At 60.0% G+C, this 27,544-nt stretch overlaps 1 protein-coding gene across 3 annotated transcripts in view; it reads right to left on the reverse strand.

Moving 5' to 3' along the window:
* The window catches only part of NCOR2 (nuclear receptor corepressor 2), a 133,690-nt gene that overhangs the window by 30,363 nt on the left and 75,783 nt on the right, over positions 1–27,544 (reverse strand). For 2 of the 3 annotated variants that reach the window (XM_004385002.2, XM_004385001.2), the window contains exons 17-21: positions 21,580–21,722; positions 13,305–13,452; positions 7,854–8,481; positions 2,734–2,854; positions 1,231–1,399 (exon numbers count right to left, since the gene is read on the reverse strand). In XM_004385002.2, the coding sequence (XP_004385059.1) occupies positions 1,231–1,399; positions 2,734–2,854; positions 7,854–8,481; positions 13,305–13,452; positions 21,580–21,722 (1,209 nt within the window). Of the gene's footprint in view, positions 1–1,230; positions 1,400–2,733; positions 2,855–7,853; positions 8,482–9,829; positions 9,881–13,304; positions 13,453–21,579; positions 21,723–27,544 lie in introns of all 3 variants that reach the window. The other variant, XM_004385000.3, reaches the window with a different exon arrangement.

The raw sequence follows: 27,544 nt of genomic DNA on the forward strand, positions 1-27,544 counted from the left end.
CTCCTCTTCCACGTGCTGAGTGTCCCCCCCTCACACGTGACAGGGCAGCTCCCTGGGGCAGGGCCTTGCGCGCTCACTGCGGCAGCCCCACTGCCTGCAACAGAGCTTGGCTGTTGCCAGCACTGGACAGGTAGCCCAATTCCTGCAGGTGGCAGCGCAGACTTCCTGCAGCAGGTGGAGGGCAGCTGGGAGTGGGGCAAGGCAGGTGGATCAGACAGGGAGTGGCAGGCAGGCCCGGGGCACTCGTGGGAAGCGTGGACCTCCTTCTCAAGACCTGCTCTGCCCTTTGTCCTCGATGGGCATGGCCCTGGCTGCAGGCCAACTTGGCTTTCTAGAGAGGGAGCAGGTCGGAAAACAGGGCGGGGGAAGATGTGGCAGCTCCTACACCTCGGCCTGTCCCTGGGAGGACGGGGGTGGGAGGCCTGGCCTGCACCCACAGGGGGACTGGCCCGCCTGCAAACTGTCAACAACACCCACTGTGTGCCAGGCTGGTCTGGGAAGGGTGCCTCCTGGGGACACCGGCTCGGAGTTTGCCAGGTACAGCAGGAATTGTGTAGAGAGAAGAGATCCAGAGAACAGAAAGGCAGGCCCGTCTGTCTCCTTTCAGCTTCACGTAGTAACAATAAAATACGCCCCGGGCAGCTGCGGTCACACAGCTGCCTAGAGGACCGCCCCACCGGATGGGTCCCTGGCAAACCCAGTGACCTCGGCCTGGAGCAAGGGCAAAATGAGAGCTGGAGTAGGGACAAACGGGCACCGTGCCTCACCCATGGTTCTAGAAGCTCATGTGAGGATGGAATCACACCGCACCAGAGGCTGGGCCGCAGACACGCTCTCACACGTGCACGGTGCTTTCACATATGTACAATGCTTTCAAAAATTTTGACTAAGTTACCAATGTTGAGCAACTAAGAGATTCTTCATGAAAACATAGATTTCTCTGGAAGAAGCCCTTCAGGCCTACAGTCCCACATGGCAACTCTTGGCTGAGGCCGATATGCTGCCCACTTTAGAAAGAACGTGAGTTCTCCAGTTTGCTGCAGGCCCCACCACTCCCTACTGCCTTACACTAAGCCCACCCCCCACTCCACAGTTTGCTCATTTACTTTACCTGCCTCGCCACCGTGGACCTTGAGTTTGCAATGGCCACTCTGGACACACACACATCCTCTGTGCTTCCTGCTGGCCCCTCACGCCCCTTGACCCTCTCAGCCACTGGAACAAGCTTACCCTCCTTCTCGGCGGGAGGCACGGGGCTCCTACTTTTGCCCCGAGGGCTGCTGCTGGGCTGCTGGGGGGTGTCACTCTCTGGCTGCAGGTGCTGTGGGGGTGGTGGGGCTGGGAGAGCAGGCTTCGGGAGGGCGGCGTCCTCCCGGGGGGTCTCGTGGGCTTTGGCGACCTGCCGAGGGAGGTGGGGAGAAGCGGGTCACAGAGGTCAAGGTGGGCTCCCACGCCCCGTGCTGACCAGCCTGGAGACATAGGCCAGAAGAGGCAGCAACTGGCCTGGGATCACATGGCTCAGTGGCAAGGGCATGCCAGCCTCCAGAAGGTGGCCAGGTCCCAGCTGCTGGGCAGTGGGTGGGTGGAAGCCAGTGCCACCTCTCCACCAACCCCACTCCTCCACACCCGAAATCCCTCAGAGAAACAGAACTGGGCCAGCCTCAGGGAGCCGGCAGCCGGGCTTGCTCGGCACGGCATGCCTGGCGTCTAACACCCAGCAGCCCCGACGCCCACCACCCAGCAGCCCCGACGCCCAGCGGGACTTGTTGGGGTCTTTTAGTCCAGAGTCCCCAGCTGCACTTGGGAGGCCCAGCCCCACCTCCGGACCCCCAAACCTTCCAGAGGGGCCCTTGCAGGGCAGAGATGAGGCCTGGGGGCCCCCACCCTCCTCTCACCAAGGGGCTATGTACAGCCAGGGGGATTTCTTGCCTCTGTACGGCCCAGGACCTGGGCTGGGGGTGCTTAGGAAACCCTTAGGGGGTGGCCAAGCCAGCTACAGGGTGCTGATGAGGGCAGGAAGGGGAGCTGCAGGCCATGCTCACCCAGAGCCCACTGTGCAGCCAGCCCCCTGGGTCCCTCAGGGAACGAACGGGAGGGAGACAGGGAGGGAGACGGAGGAGTGCCGCAGGCGCAGGTCCTGCCACCCTGGCTGCACGCCTGGCCGGGGAACAGGAAGGCGGGGTCAGGGTGCTGGGCTGCTTCCTTACCCTGCAGGGAAGCCTGTGGGGCCAGCACGTATGATGGGGAGTGTTGTGGGGGAGAGCCCTGGGGGGCCGGCACATACGATGGGGAGTGTTATGGGGGAGAGCCCTGGAGGGCCGGCACGTATGATGGGGAGTGTTATGGGGGGAGAACACCGGGGGGGCCGGCAGGTACGATGGGGAGTGTTGGGGAAGCCCTGGGGGGCCGGCACGTACAATGGGGAGTGTTATGGGGGAGAGCCCTGGGGGGCCGGCACATACGATGGGGAGTGTTGTGGGGGAGAGCCCTGGGGGGCCGGCACGTAGGATGGGGAGTGTTATGGGGGAGAGCCCTGGGGGGCCGGCACATTCGATGGGGAGTGTTGTGGGGGAGAGCCCTGGGGGGCCGGCACGAATGATGGGGAGTGTTATGCGGGACAGCCCTGGGGGGCCGGCACATACGATGGGGAGTGTTGTGGGGGAGAGCCCTGGGGGGCCGGCACGTATGATGGGGAGTGTTGTGGGGGAGAGCCCCGGGGGGGCTGGCACTTACGATAGGGGGGATGATGGCCGCCCGCTGCTTCAGCTGCTTCAGGTCCAGTGGCTTCTGGGACGAGGTGTGGGCCCTGGTATCGCTGGTGGGGGTCAGGAGGCTGGGCCTTGGGGACATCAGCCTGCGAGGGAAGTGAGGGTCAGAACGCGGCGGCTGGGTCTCGGGGTAGAGGGGTCCTGCCTTGCTCGCCCCTCCAGCCTCAGGCCCTGGGGTCCGGAAGATGCCAGAAGGGCCAGCCAGGGGAGAGGAGGTGGTGACAAGGGCTACACAGCCAGCATCCACCGTGTCTCCTGAGGACGCTGGCAAGACTTCAGGGTGGGGATAAGGGAGGGGGAGGGGAGAGGATGGTTAGTCCTCACTCCTGGGGTCCGTGCAGGCCCACCCACCTGGCAAAGGTCAGGATCATACGCTTGCTCCTGCGACTCCCCAGGAAGGAAAGTCGGAGAACCCAGGGCCCACACCACGGGGGCCTCAGGAGCTGCCAGAAAACCAGCAGTCAACCAGATCAAGCCACCCTGAGTTCAAGTGATTTGGAGAGAATATTCCTCACCAAATCCGAGAGGCCTGAGCCCCAAGGCAGGGCCTGTGATGCAGCTGAGTCAGGACTGGGGTGCCAGTCCCTCACCCCTGCAGCCCTGCTGGGGGTGGCTCGGCTGTCAACAGCACCTGGGCTTAGAGCCAGCTCATGACCATGGTGGGCATGCGGGCTTTGACCATGTGCCTGGAATCTGCCAGGGGCAGCGGGTCCTATTGCCACAGCCCCTATTGTGTGCCGTGACCCTGCTGGCTGAGGCCACGGCCACCTATAAGAGGTGCTGCTAGGACCCATGCCCACCTTGCCAAGCGGGCTCACAGCTCCACGGCAATGGGAACAAGCCTCCTGGGGGCAGACGGAGCGGGGAGATGAGTTAACTCCCTGCCCGCAGCCTCTTGCTGCCCTCCACTGGGGCCCAAGGACCATGCGAACAAGACAGGCAGGTCCAGGCCTGCAGGCACTAGCCCCCGCCTGCATCGGTCACACGCTTGGCTGAGCGGGGACAGGGAAGCAGACGTGGAGACACCTGCTGAGCGCCTGTGGCTGTAGGTGGAGATGGACAGAGCAAGGGCATGCCGACCTCTCCTGTCCAACCAGCCCACAGACCTCTCCTCCCGTCCCGGACCTGCCCAGACCCTGTAGCTCCTGAGGGACACCACGACCCCACCTTCGTCCCTCCCTCACAGGTCCTCAAAAGGCTGACCAGGGAGTTACCCTTTGGCCGAGCAAATCCATACCTAGGTGTCCACTCGAGACAACTGAAAACGTGCATCCACACAGAAACCTGTCCTTGAGCGTGCAAAGAAGCCCTGATCACAACAGCCAACAACCCAAGCGTCCATCATCGGATGAGGGAACAGACAAAACACGGGACATGCATGCTGTCAGGTGCTATCGAGTCGATTCCAACTCAGAGCCATTCTACAGGACAGAGGAGAACTGCCCCATAGGGTTTCCAGGCTATAATCTTTATGGAAGCAGATCACCAGGTCTTTTCTCCTCTGGAGCCGCTGGTGGGTTCAAACTGCCAACCTTTCACTTAGCAGCCGAGTGCTTTAACTACTGCACCACCAGGGCTCCTTTACTGCAGTATTATTCAACCATAAAAAGGAATGAAGTACTTACTCCCACTACACCATGGATGGACCCTGAGAACACACTGAGTAAAGAAGCCAGACACAGAACGACACTTCCTGTACCACACACTGTACGACCCCACTTCCACGCAATGTCCTGAATAGGGAAATCCAAAGACGGAATGGATTGGTGGGTGCCAGGGGCTGGGGGAGGGGGCCTGGTCCCAGCTGGACCCGTCGCAGGTGAGGAGGGTTGCATCCGAGGACAATGAGGGTCTGGCCTCCAATCCACGAGGAGCCTGAGGGTCCTGAGCCCTTGGAGAGGGGAGGAAGGGGGGAGGTCCCCGGCACAGTTCCCAGCCTGCTGGCCCCAGCAGCCCCGGGGGGCACGCTGCCCTCCCTTCCTCCCCTTTCCTTTGTCTGTGGAAGACTGTGGCTTTCTTCTCCCAGGCGGGCTGGGGGCCCGCGGGGCCTGGCACGAGCGCGTGGCCTGGGCAGGCCAGGGAAGCTGGCCAGGCGCTCCCCCCTCCCCCCGCCACTAAGCTCGGGCTCTAACCCCACCTCTGGCCATGTGACACAGCCAACCATGCCTCGGTTTCCTCATCTGCACTGTGCAGACGAGGAGCCACTCCCTCTCTGGGCTGCCTGTGGGTAGACTGGGGGCAGTAACCAGGGCCGAGCAGGTCAGGCAAGCCTAGTACTGCTGGGGATCTCCTTCCCACCCTGCTAGGCCTGGCTCGGGGAGGTGGTAGGGGGTCGGGGGTAGGAGTCAGGAGTTGGCAGGTGCATCCCGCTCCCCACCCCACTGAGCCCATGCCTCAGTTTCCCCACTATCACCAGGCTAGGAGAATCCTTGCTGCCATCCTGGGGGCTGGGAGGGGAAAACAGGTGGGTTCGTGAACAGCGTGCTTACAGACACAGTCGGGTCTCCTCCCTGACTCCCTAGGACCCCAGGATAAAACCCCAATGCCTCACCCCAGCCCACAAGGCCCACGAGCTCGAGTCCCTGTCAATTCTCTGACCTCCCCTCCCAGCCCCTCCTCCCTGTGCACACAGCATTACCCCACGGGCCTTTCTGCTGCCCGTGGAACAAAAGCTCATGTGGCCACAGGGCCTTTGCGCTGGCCACTCCTCTGCCTCCCCTCCTGGCCTCATATGACCTTCAGCATCACCTCTGTCACCTCTGAGAGGGGGAGTGCCTCCCTGAGCGGGCCGCCCACTGTCTGCCCTCCCTGATCCCGTCTTTCCCCATAGTGAGTGCTGTGCACTTTCTATCTGCCGCCTGCACTAGAGCGTAAGCGCCTGGGAGCCAGGGTGCTGTCTGTCCCGTCCCCTGCTGCGTGTCCACACTGCAGCCCGCCCCGTCGTCTCATGAATAAAGCAGCAAAGGAAAAACAGCTCTACAGTTCCTTCACCACCCCAGGGGCACAGCGGAAAAACCCAAGCTCGAGCTCCATCTCCCGGAGCCCATTACGAGGTCCTGAAGCAGATCCAAGGAGGGCACAGACTCTCCACTGAGCACCTACGGTATGCCTGGCCCCAGTTATTAACTCTGCCGTTCTCACAACAAGCCCACCAAGAGGGGACATCCACACCCACTTTATAGATGAGAAAACTGAGGCTAGAGGGAAGGGACTTTCTGAAGGCCTGACCCTGCCAGAGAGCACCAGGTACCTTCTCTGGGAAACAGAACGGGGGAGGGCAGCTGGCCCAGGGCTTTGTGATCGAGACCACTATCTCTGGCCATCTGCCAAGAACACTCCTGGGCAGAGCCGGCTAGTAGAAAGTGCTGGAGAGAGAGTGGAATACAATTTTCCCTCTCAGAGTCTTCTGGAGCCAATGGGGCCAGCACCAGCCTCATCTGTGCCCACCCACAGCACGGTGTCCACAGTTCCGGAGCTGCTGGGCGGGGGTGAGGCGGCCCCTCCCGAGGCCCTGGCTGCCAGGGTGCGCACTGACACATCTGCATCCTCTAGCACCCGCCGGGCCTGCACAGCCGTGGCCCGGAGAGGGGGGTGGCAGGCCGCCAGCAGGAAGAGGTCAGCGGGCTGGCTGGAGTCCAGATGCTCGCAAAGAGGGCCAGGCGGCCCGAAGGGCGGGGGACTGCCCAGTCACACAGGGCGTGACGGACCAGGTGTCCTGACTCCCAGCCCAGGGCTCCTGCTCCCTGGGGGTTGAATGCGGGACACTCAGGCAGGGGGTGGTCAGAAGCCAGGCCCTGCTGAGGGTGGGGGTGGGGAGGCATCCCTGAGCAGGGCTGTCACAGAGGAGGGAAGACAGTGGGAGTAAAAGGCTGCTGTGGGGATGGCAGGATCAGCCCCCCACCCCCAGTCCCAGTCCCAGCTCCCCAGCCAAGGCTGTGTATGTCCCCTAAACACAGGCTTATCAGCGCGGCTGCCCATGAGCTCAGTGCTCTCTCTACTCAAGCAGAGACATGTGTCCGTGACACTGTCCCCAGCACCAGCAGGAGCCTGCCCGCCCTGACCCCATTACCCAGGAATAAGCAGAGCAGATTGGCCTGGCCGCCCGCCCTCCCTGGCGGCCGAAAGTGCCATGAGCACTGTTTTCCTAGCTGCGCCCATTGGCAGGGAGCTCAGAACTCTGTGCCCCCAGGAGCCTGTGGGCCGGGCCTTGGCACATCACAGGATCCCCCAGGCCGTCTGTGCCTGGACACAAACAGGGCGTGGCTCCCAGCAGCAGGGCCCAGGGAGCCCCAGACACAGAGGCTGGCCCTGAAGGATCTGAATGAGTCTGATTTTCATATGGAATGTCCTAGAACCCACTGTTTTAAGAGTCCCAAGGGTGAATCACAGGGCAAAGGAACCAACCGTCAGACATGAAGGTCAGATTTTCCTCCCTCGCTCTGCCCTCAACTTTGACGCAAGAGGAGAGAACAGACCACGCTGTTTTCAGTCAAAACACAAATGACACGTCTGCCTCGCCAGCAAACAATCCCGAGCCACCCAGACGGGAGCGGGTCGTCTAGCACCTCCACACACCGCCCTCAGCCACCCGGATCGGCCCTGACTCAGGAAGGCCTTTGATCTGGGCTGGGGGCCCAGTGGACATCGACGCCCAAACGTGGTTAAAATCCAGCGTTCCCGGGGCTGAGGGTCAGGCCCCACACCAAGAGCAGAGACAGGGCCCGGAAAATGAGGGACACACCTGGGACATGGGAGCCCAAGTGGGATGGTACAAGGGAGGCCCTCCCCATCACTGCAGGGCCCTCGGTGGAGGAGAGAGGAGCTTCCAGAAGGTACTCACGCCATCGATTTCCCATCTCCATGCCACCACCCCAAGCAGGCGCCTCCCTGCCGGCTCCCTCTACTGCTCTCACCCCCATCCCAGCCATCCCCTCGGCAGGGACACGTTGCGCGCCTCTTGGGCAGAAAGCTCTCGAGCCCTCCCCGTCTCACCAAGAATAAAACGCAGCCACCCGCTGTGGCCTGGTGGCCCAAGAGACCTGGCCCTGCCACCCGCTGATTCACACCAGGCTCCTTCCCGCTCACCTGTTCTTTTCGCCCCCCTCAGTCTCATCCGCCTCATCCGCACTGCATGTGGCACTGGAGTCGCTGTCCTGGGGGGCACCTGTGCCCTTGGCCATGGTGGGTTTGCTACCAGGGCCACTGCCCACGCCGCCCTCCTTCTTCTCGGTCTTTACGGGCCCCTCGGGCGTGGCCTCGGTGCCCCCCTCCACGTCCCTGGCCCTGTCGGGGGCGTCCTCCCCTGTCTCCTCCTTGTGCTCGACCTTGCACTTGACCAGCTCCTCTGTGGGCACCTCCCCGGGGTCTTCGGTCTTGCCCACGTCCACTGCCAGCTCCTCCGTCACGGAGGGCTTCTGCTCCTCCCCCTCCACGGTTGGGGTGGCGGTGGCCTCGTCCTCCTCCACCTTGGGAGCCACAGGGGCAGCTGGCGACGGGGGAGCCAAGGGGGGCGTGGGCGGGCCAGCAGCCTCGGGGGCCGGGGTGGGCTCGGCAGGGGCCGAGGTGTCCTCTGGAGGTGGGGTGGGTGGCGCAGGGGGTAGTCCATCGGCGCCCGGGGCGGGTGGGGGCTTGGCCCCATTCTGCCCAGCGTCCTTGGCGGCCTCAGTGCGGGGTGACGGGATGCTCTCAGTGTCGGAGCTATTGTTGACAGCAACTGTGGAGAAAGCGGAGGGGGGTGAGCAACAAGGCATGAACCATGGGGAGGCAGGCACAGCCCTTCAGGAAACCCCCACCAATGCGCCCCAGGCTCCTGTGCAGGTTCTCAGTTGGTGCTGGCCCCACCAGCTGACCTCCTTCTCCCCGCAGGACCCTGGTGCCTGGCAACCCTCCCCCTATACACAGAGGCAAAGGAGTGGGGGCTCCAGACACAGGCCGCACTCAGGGGTCTGCACACTCTCGTCTGAGCTCCCACCCTGCCTCTGTCCCGCACCGGCTGCGAGGTCTTGGGAAACTCAGGTTACCTCTCAGGCCTCGGTTTCCCCATCTGTAGAATGGGGAGAATAGCCATTCCTTCTCACGGGGTTGATTAAGCCAGTGACAGCACGGGGTGAAAGCCTGAGGACCAGTCACTGCCACCACCATCATTGTTGCCATGCAGTGAAGATGTGACATGACCAGAGAGGAGACCCCGGGGAACTGGCACAGCCCATGTGGGGGTCAGTTTTATGTGTCAACATGGCCAGGCTTTTGTCCCCAGCTATTCAAACACTAGTCTAGGTGTTGCCATGGAGGTACTTTGTAGATGTGGTTAATAATCACAGCTGACTCTAAGCAATCCAGATCACCCTCCATAATGTGGGTGGGCCTTACCTAATCGGTTGAAGGCCTTAAGAGCAAAAAGTTTGTTTTCTGGAGAAGAAATTCTGCCTCAAGACCATAACATACACAAGCCGCCTGAGTTTCCAGCCTGCCGGCTTGCCCTACAGATTTCAGACTTGCCAGTCCCCACGACTGTTTATCAGCCAACTCCGTAAAATAATCTCTCTCTCTCCAATCTCCCTCCCGTTGGACCTGCTTCTCTGGAACCCTGCCATCAGCATCCTCTTTCTCCCCCAGAGCCTGGTACACAGCAGGTGCACAGTAAGTGCTGACTGACTGGGTGTGTGCACAGACGGAGGGCGAGGGGCCCTGGGCCCAGTTCTGGCTCTTGAGCCTTAAAACCACTTCATGACTTTCTTGGGTCTCTACCCCCCCATTTCCTGTAAAATGAGGACATTCAAACTCCCACCCCCTCCCCCAGCACTCGCTGTTGGGGAGATCAAACCAGGTGACAGCAGGAATGAAAATCCATGAAACCGCCAGGCTAGAAGCAAGGCAGGGAACAGCATGGGGAACAGACACTGAGCTGGAGAGGGGGGACAGAGGCAGCGGAGGCAGCAGCACAAATGGTGACAGAGGCAGAGAGATGGGGCCCCTTCCTTGCAGAGGACAGGTGGTCTCAACATGTCCCCTCCCTGGTCCAGTCCCACCCCTACCCTCCAGGCCAGCGGCCACATCCATACCTGGGGCACTGCAATCCCCTCTGGGCACCTCACTCCCAGAGGCATGTAAGGCTGGAAGGAAGTTAGAGAAGAGTTAGAAGCCAGCTGGCGGCAGGCAGCAGGTTGGGAGGGGGAGGCGGGGATGGCAGAGGGCCTAGGGGTCCACAGGCAGCAGGGGGACCTACAGTAGCTTCCACTGGCCGCTCCCACGCTCCACAGCCCAAATCCTGGGACGGGCATGGCCTCACCCTGCAGGCCCCCAAGTGAGCTGCAAGTACCCAGCAGGCAGGTGATCAGGCCTGTCCAAGGCCAGCCCACCCTGGGACTATTTAGGGGGACGGGGCAAGAGGCAAGCCTCAGCCACTCCCAGTGACTGTGGCCAAGTCACTAGCCTTCTCTAATTCTAGGTTCCCAGGACCCCTGGGGGCAGTGTCCTCCTCAGGAGGGAGCGAAGCTGGAGGACAGGTCCTTGGGCTACCCACCACACACATCCCTCAGAGGCAGAACCAGGCCGGCAGGGGCCCCTGTGGCCCCGGACAAAGGCTTCCCTCAGCCTTCACTGCTCACTCCCCTCCAGCCGAGCAAGGACTGCCCCTTCCAGAAATCACCCAGGGTGGTTCTGCGTATGCCACGCCCCGTGCTCAGCTCCTCACAGACTCCTTTAACCTTGCCTGACCTTTGCGGGCAGGGCCACAGCCACCCCACGTGCAGACAACACGGAGGTGTGGAGAGATGCAGCACCACTCCAGGCCACACTGCAGAGGGCAGGGGACTGGACCGTGAACCCAGCACCACTGTTCCTACTGCTGGGCAGTCCCACCCTGGCCGATGACTCGGCCACGCTGTCCCCTTCCCCTCACCCAACGAGACCACACCACACAGGTGGCCAGTGCGTGACCCTTGCACCAGCAACTTCACCTCCGAGTCTCAGTTTCTCTATCCACAAAATGGGCAGCCAGCATGGGCTATCACGGTCGGTTGTCAGCCTGCTGGTCTGCCCCGAGGGCTCTCAACCTTCGCAGAGCACCAAATGTGCTCAGGGGGCTGTGAACACAGGTGGCGCCCAAGAATTTGCATTTCTCACGAGCCGGAGGGATGCTAATGCTGCTGCGTGAGGGTGCACACCCTGACAAACACTGCCCGGAGCAGGGTAAACAGCTTTGCGTGGCACCTGGCACCTGACACATAGCGGGTGCTTCTAAAACTACGGCCCAGAGAGGCTGTGGAACACAGGGATGGAGAAACCACCTCTGGAGCCAGGCTGCTGGGGCAGGAATCCTGAGGCCTAACACACCTGCTGTGTAACCTTGGGCAACCCTCTGGCCCTCAGCTTCCTCATCTGTAAAACGGGTATAAACAACAGCAGCTACCTCATAGGACAGTTGTGAGGATTAAGGGAAGTAACTGCAAACCACCGTCATTATTATGACTGTTATTATTACTCTTGGGCTATTGGGCTCTGGGGCCTTCCTTCCCTGGCTTGCCCAGCCAGATGGGTTCCGCCCCCCCCCCCACATCTGGAGCAGCAAGATGCCTCCATCGTCAGGGTCCCCTGAAAGCTTCCCTCAGGGTGGCTGTGGGATCCAACCTCCCTCCCAGGATATCTCTGCTCAACCTCCCCACCTCCAGGCAGCCTTCTCTCAATTCCCTGAGATTACTGACAGCCCACCTGGCCTCCACCTGACCTCACGCACATGGGGGTGCAGAGAAAAGCAGGCCTGCTCTACAGGCGGGAAACAAACTGAGAGAGCTCATCTGGGTGGGGACACACAGGGAATACTGGCTGGGCTGGGGGTTTCCCGAGTCTGCCAGTTATGCACCGCAGACACTCCAGGAAGACGCTCTAGGACCCGAGCCTCGGTGGCCTCATTCTAACATGGGTTTAACGCCCTACACCACTGCTGGGTACTGGGAGGCACGTGTAGGATCTTCTAGACCGCCGTCCTCAAGCTGCTCAGAGCTGCATGAAGGACCACCAGGGAACCACAGAAGGCACGGCCTCTGGCCAAGCCAGCCCCGCCCCAACCGTGTGAGTCATGGGGAGCTCACTACCACACAGTTCTCTTGCTGACCAGCATCTGCTCGTTTTAATCTTGAGCCAAGGACTGGCTTCCTTCCACTTAACTCCCCTGCATTCTGCCCACACAGACAGCCTGGCAGGCGTACAGAGGGGAGTGGGTTTCTGCTCCCTATGTCTTCTCTGTCCCTTGCTACAGACCCAGGGCCCAGAGTGGCACATCCAGCGGGATGCATAGGCCTGGTTCTCCCAGATGCCAGCCAGGCCTCTGGCAGACTTGGGCGGGAGAAACCCAGAGCTGGCAAGGAAGCGGCGCTCAGCACCCCAGAGCCGTTCCGACTTGAGACAACAATAACCGAGCGGCCCCGCGTTCCACTTTTCACCCAGGAAGCAAGATCCAGGCTGGCGAATGCACCGCAGGCTGGTAGAGCTTGAGCTGATTCGCAGGCCTGAGTTACGGAACCACCTCCCTTCACCACGTTGGCAGAAGCTGGGGAGTCACACACGGAGACGGAGGCCACCAGAGCAGCAGGAAGATGCCCCAGACGGGATGAGGGGGAAGTAAGGTTCCCTTTACAGAGAGCGGGAGGGACAGTCAGCTACACAGGGGTTGTGGCCTTCGGGGCATCACGCTGCAGAGGCAGGTGTAAAGCCAGCTTGTCTCTGAGAGGGAGAAGGGGTCTCTACAGGGGGACTGACCAGTGGTCAGGAGGGAAGGGTCTGGCATGGGCAGTCGGGGCTTAATTCCTGGGTCTACAAACACTTATTACACAGTGGCATCTCGAGTTATACAAGGGCCTGGACTCTACAGCTAAGGTGGAGACAGTCTCGTGCGGTCAAATTTCAGCTCATGTGGTTTGTTCACGGAGGTGAGCTGCCAGTGCAAGGTACGCAGCACTCACACGGCGGGAGAGTCCAGCTAAGGCGGATGCAGACGGTGTGACTCCATGATACTGGGGGTCCTGAGCCAGACAGTCAGCGGCTGCAAGCCTCAGTTTCCCCAGATTTAAAACAGACACGCTAAGCAAAGTGCATGTGTAACTTATCCTTTAAGTTGGGATGCTTCGGAGTAAAAAGGAGGAACTGAACGTAATTATGAAATTTAGAAACGTTTAACAACTGAGATTGGTTCTATACATATCAGTTGACTTATACCATAGCTCTGGTCAAAAAACTGTTTTCGAAAATAAAGCTTTCTAAAATGTGGCACTGGACAGGCGGCCAGGACTCAACTCATAGCGGGGCCAGGAAGATTGAATGGGGCTTGGATGCACGCCCAGCACAGGGAAGCTAATTATTCTTGGTATTATTGTTGTCATCATCTTCGTCACAGGCAGGCTCTGGCTAGTGGTGCTCTCCCCTCCAAGCCAAGGCCCATGTATGCAGACTAAGGGGTTCTGGGGGAGGGGAGGCTGCTGAGGTCAGTTCCCACCATGTCCTCACTCCCCTAGCCTGACCCTGGCTCCCCCCAGTCCTTACCTTCTGCCTCCTCTGCCATCTCCTCCTCGTTCCCGCTCCCACCGGACGCCTCCATCTCCTCGTCTTCCACCACGGGCGGGAAGGCGGCTTCCTCGCTGGCCACAGCCGGAGCTTTCTTCTTCTTTCTCCGGGCGTTCCTCTCCTTCTCCTAGGGCACAGGGACAGCGGCACGTCACTGCCCGGGCTGTCAGCCCAGGGACTCCCCGTGCCCGAGGCCTGGCCACAGCTGCGAAGGACAGTGATCCCGGCCACATGGCCGGCCTTCCCCCTTGCACCCCACTGCAGGGGCCAAACAGGCCAGGCTATTTTTACCCAGGGCTTTATTCTTCCAGCATGTCCCCAATACACCCTGGGCGCAGCCCGGCCAGCCCAAGGCCCTGACATCCTTCCAGGGCAGGTGGGAGCCCACCTCTGCCTGCAGGCCCCCCACGGTGGCCCTCCTAGACAGAGGAGGGGGGACACCTGCCGGGCATCAGTACTTGAGAAATGAGCAAATGAGCCTTTTTCTTGCCTTTCTCGTCCGCCCCTTAGGGGGCAGATTACTTTGGGAAGTGTGTCGTTTCACCCTGTGAGTCTTTACAGAGCACCTACTATGTGCCAGGCACCGTGTACAAGGTTCCTGCACTCAAAGCTCTTCTAGTTGGGGAGAACGACAATAAACACGTCAAGAAGGAAGGACTACAAGAAGGTGACAGGACTGTGAAATGGATCAAGGATGGAGGGGCTGCAGAGCGGGCCGGCAGGGCTCCTGCAGGTGGAAGGGTCAGGAAAGGCCGCCCTGTGTAGCCCAAGGGCACCACACGCTGCTGATGAGGTGCTCCAGGTGGAGGGGCCCTGAGGTAAGAGCTTGCGGGCGTGCCTGAGGAACAGAAAGCAGCTTTCACTTCCCTGCCAGTCTCCACACCGATCCCTTGCTCCTCCTGGTATGTGGTCAGTACACACGCTCCCAGCGTGGCACAAACACCAAAACGTCTTTGTACGACTGCTGTGTGTCTGCCTCGCAGGATCATGCGATCCAGCAGGGCAGGAAAGACGTCTTGGGTGTCTCTACCCCCGTGCCAAGCCAGGCAGAGGCTCAGAAAGCATTTGTTGACTGACTTGCAGAGTGACTGAGAACAGGTGGCCTTCTTGGGCTCAAACACAGAGTTGGCGAAGGTAGCTAGGGTGAGGCGGCTGCGGGTCCTGGGGTGATCGAGGTCCCTAAGAGGGTGCCCGTGAAACACAGCAGGTGTGACGCGGGAGCCACAGGCTGGGCTCTGGGATCCCAAGGACGGAGATGACACCCGCAGCATTCCTGAAGTGCCACTAGTTCTCAGTGGTACCCCTCCCCCAACCCCTTAGGTCCCCACATCACGACACGGCACAGTCCACTTCTGGGGCAAAGCCTTCACCACCTCCACCCATGCGCCAGGCAGGCCCTGCCACCCGGCCGTTCATCATGGCCAGGCTGAAAACAGGCCTGGGGGGGGGGGTGTCTCCTGCCCAAAATGTGCCATCCCCCAGCTCCTGCACAGCCCAGGGTGGGATTACTTCCAGGGAGAATGGGGATCCTCGGAGCACGGCCATCAGGCACTCCTTGCTGCACAGCCCTGCCCCACACCCCAAGCTCCCACTGCCTGGGAGGCCCCTGGCTCAAGCCCACAGAGATGCGAGAAAGTGGTGTGGCGTGTGGCTTCTGTGGGTGTGGCGAAGGGTTCCCCTTCTTCCTCAATCTATTTTTAGCAAACAGGGACAGTGAGCACTTGGGGCTGGGCGAGACACCTCCTGGCTGGGAGGAGAGCTGGGCGGACAGGGGGTGGGGCAGCAGGGGAACCTCTGAGGCTGTACAGTGAACAGGTAGCTCTGTGGGCTTGGGGAGCCCCACACCCCCAAGATATGAGGTCCTTCCCGAGGAGCGAGGGCCCCCAAGACACGAGGTCCCTCTGGGAGAGCCTCCAAGACCCACAGCTGAGCCCAGCGGGATGGGAAGGCCAACACTTGGAACTCAACCCTTCCCAACAAGGCTGAGACTTCGTAAGTGTTCCAGGAATTATAGCAAACCCTCCACAGGCAGCCCAGCAACTGTGAATCAGGCTTTGTGCATGAGACAGGAGATCCGCAATGCTAATAACCGCAGCAGGCCCTGACTAAGCACCTTCCAGTGTAGAGGCCCTGGTGGCGCAGTGGTTAAGCGCTTGGCCACTAACCGAAAGGCTGGTGGTTAGCGGCTCCGTGGGAGATAGATACAACAGTCTGCTTGCGTAAACATCTACAGCCTTGGAAGCCCCGTGGGGCGGTTCTACCCTGTCCTATAGGGTCACTGAATTGGAATCCACTCCACAGCAATGGGTTTTTTTGGTTTGGTGGCGCAGTGGTTACAAGCTCGGCTGTCCACTGGCTCTGCAGGAGAGAAGACCTGGCGAGTTGCTCCCATAAAATTACAGCCTAGAAAACCCTATGGGGCAGTTCTTCTCTGTCATATGGGGTCACTATGAGTTGGAATCGACCTGGCGACACCTAACAACACGTGCCCATCTGGCCCAGGTATTAACTCACTGGATCCACACAGCTGCTCTGCAAACCAGGAGTGACACCGCTACTTCTTCAAACTCTCCAAGGGTCCCCACACCCCTGCAGTAGACCGCAGGTCTTCATCCTACCCACACAGCCTTCTCAGACTCGTTCTCCCACACTAGCCTCCTTGTGCCAGTGTGCTAAGTATGTCCAGTCACAGGGCCTGTGCGCTGGCTCTCTTCTGCCTGGACACCCTTCCCCAAGATACCCTCATGGGTCCCTTCCTCACTTCCTTCAGTGCTCTGCTCAAATGTCACCTCCTCATAGAGGTCTTCCTTGATTACCCATTATCACTGAATGGATTCCAACTCATAGCGACCCTATAGGACAGAGTAGAACTGCTCATAGGGTTTCCAAGGCCGTACTCTTTATGGAAGCGGACTGCCACATATTTCTCTCAAGGAGCAGCTCGTGGATTCGAACTGCCAACCTTTCGGTTAGCAGCTGAGTGCTTAACCACTGTGCCACCAGGGCTCCTTTCTTCACTGATTATCTCTTCTAAATCAGCCACCCCCAGAGCCCACCCGCATCAATCACCTCTGCTCTGCCAAGCCTTGCCATCGTCACACCGCCATCTAAAATTACTTGTGTGTTGCTCTGTCTTGCGCACTAGAAGGTTAGCATCGTAAGAAGCGGGATTTTTGTCTGCTCACAGCCATATTCCGGGCGCACCTAGAATAGTGCCTGCCACAAAATAGGCACCCAGGGACCACTGCTTTGGAAGACTGAACCTGCTAGACAAGAACACGGCTCAGAGAGGCAAAGACACTTGCTCAAGACCACACAGCTCAAGAGTCGAGGATCTGAATGCAGGGCAGGTTCAGACCATCCCCTCACTGGACCATCTCCCTCGGCAGGCCTGCGTGGCCTCAGATGGAAGACACAAGGAGTCACACAAAGCCAGCCAGGGCCTGGGCAGAGAGTGGGGAACACGGAAGCTGAGTCCAGGGTCTGGACTCACAGCAGGGAGAAGAGGGTAACTTTTGGCCACATGGAGGGGAGGAAACCTCGAAAAAGGCACTGATGCCAAATGTTACAGAACACCCGGGACAGAACACACTCAGCCTGCCCCACTGCTTCCTGCTGACGTCAGTCAGCCTGGGCCGCTGTGAAGTGGAAGGGAACACTGCCGGCCCCCTGGCTTCTCTGCTCCTTTCTGCGCTGGCCAAGGGTGACATGTCTCCCCACAATCCAGATGGAGCTGCTGGGCGCAGGGAGGGTGGGACACAGAGGTCACAGAGTCCAGTGGCATCTCGCACATCTGCCTGAATACTCCAGGGGAGGAGACCTCACCCCTGCCCCAAGGGCCACTGTCCATGACAACAGGCGCAGACTGAGCCCTGACAGCTACTCGACAGACATCTGCTCCTTCGAGGTCGCCGGCTCTCACTTAGCAGGGCTTGCCTGCCTGTGTGTCCTGAGACGTGGCTCACAGGCCTCACCTTCCCCACCTGGGGTCCCTGCTCTGCTCTGCGAGACCAGGTCTGTTACCACAGGAAAGGTGTCTGCCAAAGGAGCCAGGGTCTCCTGCAGTCCCTGGTTCTCGCCAGCACCCGCCCCTACCTGGCTTCCTCGTTCTCACCCGGGGAACAAGGCCAAGGGGGTGGCCGCAGGGTTCCCCTCCTGTCCATGCCTCCTCCCCAGGCTGCCCACTCCCGAGAATGTTCTCAGCCAGGGGCTCAGGGGCCCCTCTATGAGCTCTGGCCTATTCAACTCAGACAGAGCACACCGTCCCCGCAGTCGGCATACACCCCCAGGGGAGTACAAGTCCTCCCCACAAAGCCGGCCTGGGGAACCAGCCCTGGCACCCGCCTTTCCCTGCGGGGGCTCTTCTCTGTAGACTGATTACCTGGCCGTCCCTCACCCAGTCCCACCTGCTGGCCTGTCACCTCCCAAGTGCTACCTGAACACCATCCTCCCAGATCCCAGTCCTGGGGGCTGCTCCTTGGCTCAGACACCCTCCACGGCACCCACTGTCCACTGAAGAAATCCCAGCCCCAGGCCAACAAGGAAACCCTCCCCGCTCAGGACACCTGAGATGCTGCCCTGGCTACAGACGGTGCTTGATAAAGGGTTACTGAACGAACAGTGGGGGTCGTGCCAACACCTCCTGAGTGCGGCCTGAGGGTCAGACATTGTCCTCTACAAACATGACCTCTCACGGTCCTCACAATACTCCTGGGAGGTAGGGCCTCGTCTTATCCCCATTTTACAGAGCAGAAAACTGAGGCCCGTAATAGCACAGCCCTGTGCCCATGGCCATTGGTGAGGAGAAGGCAAAGGTGGGGTATGAACATATCAGTCCTAGGGGCCTGCTCTGTTCCATCCCACCAGGCTGCCTCTCTGAATGAGTGAATCAATCAGCCAATTGACTAGTCAATCCAGGAGCAGACGTGTCAGGCCCACTGACCTAGGAAACTTCACTCTGGCCACGGGGTATCTGGCCGCCATGGGGATGCCACTGTCACCATCACCATGCCTCTCCTTTCCAGAGCCTCATGGTGTGCCAGGCCATTCTGCGTGCTTTACCTGCCCTCATTCAGTCCATCCCCACAACAGCCCTGAGGTGGCACTGTTAGCATCCCCACCTTACAGTGGGGGAATCCGAGGCACAGAGAGGACAAGCCATCTGCCTCAGGCCACACAGCTAGAAGGTGGCAGAGCCCCGAATACAGTCCTGCCCTGAACCCCTCATAGGCGTGGCTGCTGCCTTGGACCATTCAAGAGGGCATCTCAGATACCCCTGAGAAGAGGGATGAGCACCTTCAAAAAGCCAACCACAGCAACAGTAATACAGTAGCTGTAGTAACAGCAGGAGTAGGGGAGGCAGCGGCAGTAGCAGATGTAGCAGCGGGCAGCATTTTGTTCTGGTGTACCTAGGGGTGCCACAAGTCGGAACTGGCCCAACGGCACCTAACAGCAACGGTAACAGCAATAGTTGTTGCTACTGTAGCAGCTGTGGCAACAGTACATACAGTAAGAATAACAGAGATAAAATCAGTAGTAATAGTAGCGACAGATGTAGCAGTAACAGACGGGGTAGTAGTAATAAATGCAATAGTAGTAGTGGCGATACAATAGTAACGGTCACATATATATATGTTAAAAAAAAAAAAAAAACCATTGCTGTGGAGTCGTTTCCGACTCGGTAGCAGTAAGAAATGTAGTATAGTGACACTAGCAGTTGCTGTAACAGTAGTTGCGGAAACAGTAGTAGAAACAGTAATAGCAATAGCGGTAATAAATGTACTAGTAGAAGTAACACACGTCTGTAACAGAAACAGTAGGAGTAGCAGTAGTGGCTGCAGTAACAGTAGCTATAGCAATAGTATAAACAGTAGTTACTAGCGGAGATAGGAGAAGCAGTAACAGACACAGTAATAGCAGTAGTAGTGGCTGTTGCTAGAATAGCAATCATAGTAGTAATAGAAATAGTAACAGACATAGAAGTAATGGCAGTAACAGACGTAGCAATAGTAATACACGTAGCCGCAGCAGCAGTAGCTGCTGTAATAACAGTTGTAGTAACAGTAGAAACAGTAGTAGGAATAAAGACAAAAAACGTAATAGTAGTAACAAAAGTGGCAGTAGTAATACACGTAGTAGCAGCGGCAGTAGCTGTTGTAGTAACAGCTGTAGTAATAGTAGCAGAAATAGCAGTAGTAGAAGTCACAGTAGCAGTAACAAACATAGTAACAGAGGCAGCAGTAGCGGTGGTTGCTGAAACAGTAGTTGTAACCGTCGTAACAACAAAAGGAGCAGCAACAGTAACAGCAGCTGGAGCAGCAGCAGGAGTATCAGGACAAATGGCCTAACCCCCTCCACCAGGCACTAAGTTCCCACGGACTGTTCAGCCCTCAAGAGAACTCCTGCAGTTAAGTGCTATTATTTCTCCATCTTACAGATGAGGAAACTGAGGCTGGGGCAGTGAAGCCACTTCCCAAGGCCACACAGGTGCTACACTGCCAGGCTAGGACGTGATGAGCCACGCTAACAGCCTTGCTGGTGTTTTCCCAGTTGCCAAGGGGATGCAGTGTGGGGGCCTCCTGGGAGGGGGGCTGCTGGAGGAGGAGGAGGCCTGGGCTATTTGGGCTGGCTCCATCTGGACACCGGGTCCAGATGGGGTGGAGGGACTAGGAGGAACAGGGGAGGGAAAGAGGGGAGAGGGGAGAGGAGCAGGTGGAGGGGATGGGGATAAAGAGGGAGGAAGGAGGGAAAGGGGGGAGTGTGGAGACGGGAAGGTTAGGGAGAGTAGGGAGGAGAAAAGGGGGAGCGGGCGAGGGGAGGGAGGGAGGGAGGAGGATGACCCCCTGGGTCTGGAAGATGCTCAGCCCAGCAGCAGCCCTGGCCGCAGAGTTGCCAGGTCAGACTCGACTTTGGAGCTCCCTTCCCAGCTCAGCCCCCAAGGCTGCTCAGGCTGGGGGACCTCTGCCAGAAGGGATTCTGGCAGGGGTCAAAGACTGGCTCCCATTCTCTGAGCCTCCTCCGAGCAGACCTGATCTCAGAGTCCTGGAAAATCCAGGAGGAAGCAGAGTCCCTGGGCACAAGTGGGTACTCCTGGGGTCTGCGGGCTCCAGAGACAGTCCCAAGGGCCCCGTGTGAACAGCAGGGGGTGCTATGTGACTGGAAGTGGTGGGGTCAGGGCAGGAGGCCAACTCAGCCCAGAGCTGCTGGGACCACAGGGAGACAGCAGAGTGTGGAGGGGCTCCCTGCCCATGGCCTACGACACCCAGCGCCCACAACACGTGTCAGTGAGAACCACGGTGGGGCCGCCATGGTGCCTTAAGTCTGCTCAGTGCTCAGAGAGCTCAGAGGGACGACTCTACCCCTGGTGTATGTGGCCATGTGCGTGTGAGCTGGTGGGCTGCAGGGGGGTGAGTCAACACAGGGCACCTGGGACAGGCTGCCCACAGGGGAACCCAGCAGCAGATGGCTACATGGGGCAGGGGAGCTGTGCGTCCCCCTGGGGCCTCAGTACCCAAGGGAAACACAGCCCCACAGTGGGCAGCACAGGTCCCACTCCAAAGCACAAGGCTCTGGGCCTCAGAGCACACCATCACCTGGCCGAGCCTCAGTTTCCCCACCTATAAAACGGTGGCAAGTACACCAAGAATGACAGAAAACGTAGCAGAGGCCGCCCCAAAGGGTCGGGGTTCCCAGGCATAGCTGTGAGGAAGTGGCTGCTCCAAAATGGCCGTTTTCACGCTGGTTGAGGCAAGCCCTCCCCCTTCTGTGCTCCTAGATGGGGGTCCTGGCTGACTCCCCTTGTACAGCCTACTCCCCCAGCCCTGTCCCTCCCTCCCACAGCAGCCCCAAAGCTGTGAGGTCACATGGGGAGGGAAGACAGAGCATGTGGCCCATTTGCCTCTGGCCCTTCATTCCAACGCGCTGACAGCTGCAGATTCCGGGTGAGTCAGTGCCGGCTGCCGGCTCCGAGGCGTCTTCCCCACGCCCCGAGTGAGTGCTAAGGCCCCCGGAGGTGTCCATGGCAGGCATTTAGCATGGGAAGGCAGGAGAGCAGGAAGAGGAAGCACCCCTGCCCAGCAGGGACCAGTGGTGACCGATTGCTACCACCCTCCGGTGGGCACCGCTGACCCTACCCTGAGGGGCCGAGTCGTGGCGACAGCTGGGGAAACACCCCCCCCCAGGCCCAGGGTACCTGGGTGCAGACAACCTCCACCGGCAGCCCCCGCCCCCACGAGCCCGAGTCGGGGGTACTCACCATCTTCAGCTTGTGCTGCTGCAGGATGTCATCGAGGTTCTGCCTCTTCTTGTAGTTGAAGTAGAAGTTCTTACACTGAGACACGGTCTTGGAGCCCACCATGCGGGCAATGGCCGACCAGTTCCGGCCGTGCTCCAGGAGACCTGCAGGGAGGGAGGAGTGGTGAGCAGTGGGCCACACGCCCTGCTGGGGACGAGCCCCCAGAGGGGTGTCGAGGGGCCTGGACCCCGGGCCCAGTTCTGGGTCCCCTGTGTTCTAAGCTGGAGTGTGCAGGAAAGGCCTGGGCTCAGGGAACAAGGGTGATAGACAGGACCATCTCTGGGTGTACCCCCTGCCAAGGCCAGCATCCCACATTCCATGTCCAGGTCACAGACCCCACCCGGCCCCGCTCTCTGCCTCCCCTGGCTGGGCAGAGGGCCGGGCGGGTGAGCCGGCGCTGACATGCGCTCACAGCTGCAGATGAGGCCTCGGGGAGACAGGGCTGTTTTCCGGCCATACCGGCGGAGAGAAAGGAAAGTGATGGCGGGAGGGGGAAGGGGGGAGCTGGGGCCAGGAGCCTGTACCCAGGTTGACAGAGGTCCCCAGGGCCCAGCCACCCGGACTCAGTGGGCCCATGTGGGCTGGCTTGGGGGCTAGGGGTGGACCTGCCCCTGGATTGCCTCCCCACCCCCTGGTCTCAGGAGATCTTCTGAGCCTCTCAGACCTCCTGATGTGGGGAGAAACCTTGAGGACAGGCGGAGCCCTGTCCTGAACCCACCTAGACCGGAAACAGTTCCCATTCTTCCCCATCAGTTCAGGCCAGAGCTGCACCCCCTCCCCAGGGTTCTATTTTCAAAGCCATAAATCTCGGGCTCAGCAGAAAGGCAGCCCTAGCTGCATCTCCAGGCAGCGCCTGCGAAGCCGGGTCTCAGCCCATATGCCCACAGAGCTCCCGGCGTGCAAAGATGCACGTGCACACACAGAGACACAGAAGTGCATGCACACTCACATATGTCCATGTGTACATCCACATAAGGCACATGAGCACACACACGTGTACACAGACACACGTGTACACAGACACACGTGTGCACACGCGCACACACATTCACACACGCCACTTACGCGTGTGCGCACATGCACTCGCAGGCTGTCTCCCCAGAGGCGTGACCTTGCCCGGCCCCGTATGCCCCAGCAGGTAGGGCCAGCCCACTGGGGGAAAGGGTCCTGGAGAATGGCAGCATCCACAGACTCAGGATGGGGGGGCGGGGGGGAGATCCTCAGCACCAGAGCTGGGCTTCCGGTGACTTTAATGGAAGATTAGCCGTGAGGAAGTTCTAGGCCCTTTTCCTTGAATCAAATCAAAACAGAACTGAAATCTTGCAGGGGAGGGGGTCTGAGAGATGGCAATCTGTGTTTTGGTATTTCCGTTCATTCATTCTGCCCATCCATCCATCCATTCATACGTCTCCTGAAAACTTGCTGTGCACAAGGCTCTGAACAAAAATAACAGCAGCAAAAACAAATCAACAAGCCACCACGTCATACCAAATGACACGGAGTTTTTAAAGCCCCTTCAAAGACGTGATTCCGTTTCATCCTTGCTGCCCATGCTGTAAATTTCCCCATCTCCAGGATGAGAAAAGCGAGGCTCAGAGGGCCACAACAAGGCACCCGGGGAGGTGCCCAGTGGGTGGGTGCCAGTTTGTCTGCCCTCCGCAGGCCACCTGCTCGCCTGTGGTGTCCAGGGCCACATGGCTTGGCGGCCGCTCCTCAGGGTTCCTCAAGGACAGGCGCAGAAGGGGAGGGACAACGCGGGACCAAGTGTAACCTGGTCCCCTGATTTTTCCCTCTGCAGCGCCAGCAGCAGCTGCCACTTGCAGGGAGCCAGGCCATCGTGGAGGGCAGGGACACGCGTTTATTTATATTTCCCCAGCCAGGGCCAAGAGAGCCTGGCAAGCCGGGGCTCAGCCACGGACTCTGGGGGGGAGGGGCTGGCGGCTCTCCCATCTGGGGTGGCCCACCCCAGAGGAGGGTGACATTTCCAAACTACCTAAACAAATAAAGAAGTGGCTCGGAGTAGGGGGGGCTCATTAACTCCCCTGTGGGAAAAACCAGAATGACGCGTGGAGGTCATCCAACCCTTCCTGAAAACGTGGGACTCTGGAGGGGGCACTAGGCTGAGGGATTGAGTGCCTTGCCCAGAACCGCTTCGTGTTCCTGACAGTTCCCTCTGCCCTCCGGGCCTCAGTTTCCTCAAGCGCCGGGAAGGCCTGGGATGGGTGGTCGAGGTCTTACCCCTGGGTCCTGTGCTATGGACCCCACGCTAGAACTTGAGGCACAGGGAGAAGCACCTGACACCCCACTGCGCCTGAGCCGCCAGACCCTAACTAAGTGCCGTCCAACGAGACCCTCACGATCCCCAAACACACCGCGCCGCAGGGCAGAGGCGTCCCCCTCCGTCCAGGAACGGAACGCAGGGAGGGTGGCAAGCAGAAAACATGGGGCTGCCTCCCAGGGTCCTGCCCGCGCTGGCAGGCGGCGTTCGTTCCGCGCCCGTCACCAGCTCCCGCCGCCCTCAACCCCTGCGGACCTCACACTCACATTCTCTCATCCGCGTCTCCCCCTCGGCTAAGTTTTCCGGAAACATACGGCTGGAGGATGCTCCCGGACCGGCGGGAGCTGTGGGAGGCGGAGGCTGACCGCTCTGCCGGGAGCTGGCGGCGTCTGCTGCTCCGCGCGCGGCTCCGGGCTCCGCGGCCGACAGGCGGGAGCGGAGGGGCGCAGCTCCGAGCGCGCGCGGCCACCCCTTACGCCGTTCTCTCCGCGGGCGCGCGCGCGCGCGCGCGCTCGAGGTGCCCGCCCCCGCGGGGGCGGGAAGTTGCCGGGAGGCGAGGGGTGGGGAGGAGAAAGGCGGGATCGTGCCAGGCGTCACCAGGGCCCTGAGCGCCCACAAGCCGCGCGGACGCTCAGCGAGTGGGGTGGGCCGGTGGGCCGGGGGCCCCGCCGACCCCGCCGCCCGGCAGCAGCGCCCACTTAGCGCCCACCACAGCCGCGTCCTGGCGCAGTCCTCTGCGCCCAGCGCGCAGCGGCACAAATGTGACCTCCAGACGCGGGCGGGCGGCGGCGGGGAGTGTGGCAGCGGCCCAGGTTCAGAGGGGCGGGCCAAGCCGGCACTGGCTCCCCCTCCCTCTCTCCCCGCGGCGGCGTCAGCAGCGGTAAGAACAGATGAGGGTTCCAGAAAAACAGAGCTTCTCCACCCCGGCAGCCAGGGCGCAAACAGCTCCTTTCCGCCTCGTTCCCAAGCCAGTTCCACCTGCGGTCTGCCCCGCCTCCCGGCCGACGTGGTCCACGGAGGGGAAGGGGGCAGGCAGGGCTTGGTAAGCACTGGGGGAAACGCGAGGACTTGAGGGTCTTCTACTGCAAGCGATTCGGCCAACCAATTAGGTGCAGGGAAAAGCTGGGGGTCCCAAAGGGCTCTCTGCCGCCCAGGATCTAGAGGCACTGGCCCTCTTTCTTCCCTGTGTGCCCGGGCAGCCTGCTTCCCCCACACACCTGCTGCGGATGTACCAGGCAGCTCCCGGGAGGTTGAAAGTTAACTCAGCTGAACTTTGGAGTTAGATCCAGGTCATGACCGATTTCCCCAACTCGGGGGGTCACTGACCTGCTTGTCCCCTTAACCCTCAGCCAGTCTATCCTGCCGACAGACCTGAGCCAAAGGCGTCCCCAGCGGCCCGAACCCCCCCTGGCTGTGCCCCCAGCCCTGGCCCTAGATCTAGCGGTCTAGATTTTTCTGCCTGAGCACCATAGTCATTCTCCCAGGTGGTCCGAGTGAGCGTTAGGGATGCCCATCCAATCATGTTACTGCCCTGCCCAACTGCTGCTGGTGATGACCTGAAGTTCTTGGAATAAAGTCCAAAGACCTCAGTGCCGCAGGACCACTGCTCACCTGTCTCAGGGCTCCTACCTGTCTCTCCTGCTCACTCCCCCCAGGCACTGGGACGCTGAATGTGCCAGGATGGCTTTCCCACAGCCCCTCCTGCCTCCTCCAAGAAGCCTTCCTTGACCTCCCTCTCCAAAGCTTGTCCTCCCAGTCCCTTTGCCGGCTTGGTTCTGTCATCTCCCTAGCACTGATCCTTGTCTGTCCTGAAGTTGTCCACTGTTGTGTCCCCATGTCCCCATGGAGCTCGGCATGCAGCACGCACTCAGCAAATGAACAAGGCTTCCAACAGCTGGAGGGGCTGAGTCTGGGGGTCCGCTGGCTGTCCCATGGGCATCTGTGCCACTTCTCTGCTCCAGGGAATGCATCCCCCCAAAGGAGGAGGGCTTGCCTCCCAGCCAGCAAAGACTGGGGTGCCTGCCTTTGGCCCTGGAGCACACGGCACGCACGCTCTGACTGCACCCGTGGTGGCAGATTCTGCCAGCACTCCCTGTGGTCTGGGTTCCCCGACCCCACTTCTGATTTCTAAGGAAGGAGTTTCGTTCTTAAGAGTCAGGAGGCTGCAACCAGGAAGTGAAATTGGCCAAGACAGGAAGTCAGGCCAGGAGTCTGGTGAGTCCCAGACGGGGCTCGCGGGAGGAGGCCGAGGGGCACGGGGGCGGGGGGGAGTGTGAGAAGGGCTTCTCTCAGCAGGGGGTGTGGGGACTGGGGGCAGCCACTCTGGCCCCCCTTGGGGGAGCTTCCCACACATTACCCAGGGCTGGGACAGACTGCTGTCCTGGGGGCAGTGACTCAGCCCCTAGCTCAAGTGCACTGGCCCCCAGACAGAGTTCACCCCCACTGTGTCCCCCCTGCCCTGTCCTCACGGTCTCCACTGCTCTCTCTCAGGAGCCTTCAAACCTCCACCACCAACCAGCCCCCAACCGACAGTCAAGATAAACCGGATGGGGGCTTCGCAAGCGGGCGCCCACATCACTGCCACGTTCATCACTCCGTATGGGGAGTGCCACACATCACCCTTCTCTGAGAACCAGATGCAATCACCCTGAGGCTCCCCGCTCCTGACCAGTCCACAGGCTGTCTTTGAGAAGGGGCACATCCAAAATCACCCCCAACGGCTATTTCCCAAAGTCCGGTTTGCAAGACAGCATTTTCTGCCCAAAACACAAGCAGAGGAGGGGAAACCCAGCGCACTTTGGCCTGAATCATCCCACTTCCTTATTTCCGAAACCCCGAGTGCTGCGTGGGTGGGACAGAGCCGCCGTTGGGCTGGCAGCCTGCTGTGCACTACTGTGCCTCACGTCCAAGCGGCTTGTGGAGCGTCCACCATCCCAGAAACGACACTGGGACGTCGACGGGATGGACACTGCACGGGGAGTTTACTCACTGGGCTTTCCCTCCCCATCCACTCTCTGGAGAGTGAGCCCAGTGCCCTCTCCAGCCTCCACTGAAGCAGCCAACCGTCATCTGAGAATCACACACGGGAAGAGAAATGGCTTCGTCTTCTCCCGACACGGTGAACTGTGCACTGGTTAACGGAAAATACCCACCCGCTACGACCCAGTGTCGCCTGGGTGATCACTTTGGGAAGGTGCTGCATTACACACTAAATGTCGGTTTTTCCTCCAGAGCCGCCCATGTCCTGACTCCGCTTCCCAATCCCACCACTTCACCCCTCTGCGCCTCGGTTTTCCCGCCTGCAAACAGAGGGTATGTGTGTGTCTGTATGTATGTGCAGGTGGGGCACTGGCCTCCTAACAGACAATGTGTGTGTACGCACGTGCAGGTGGGGCACTGGCCTCCTAACAATGTGTGTGTACACACGTGCAGGTAGGACACTGGCCTCCTAACAGACAATGTGTGTGTACGCACGTGCAGGTGGGACACTGGCCTCCTAACAATGTGTGTGTACACACGTGCAGGTGGGACACTGGCCTCCTAACAATGTGTGTACGCACGTGCAGGTGGGGCACTGGCCGCCTAACAAAGTGTGTGTACACACGTGCAGGTGGGGCACTGGCCTCCTAACAGACAATGTGTGTGTAC

This window comes from Trichechus manatus, unplaced genomic scaffold (assembly GCF_000243295.1).
Source record: "Trichechus manatus latirostris isolate Lorelei unplaced genomic scaffold, TriManLat1.0 scaffold00131, whole genome shotgun sequence".
Lineage (NCBI taxonomy): Eukaryota > Metazoa > Chordata > Mammalia > Sirenia > Trichechidae > Trichechus > Trichechus manatus.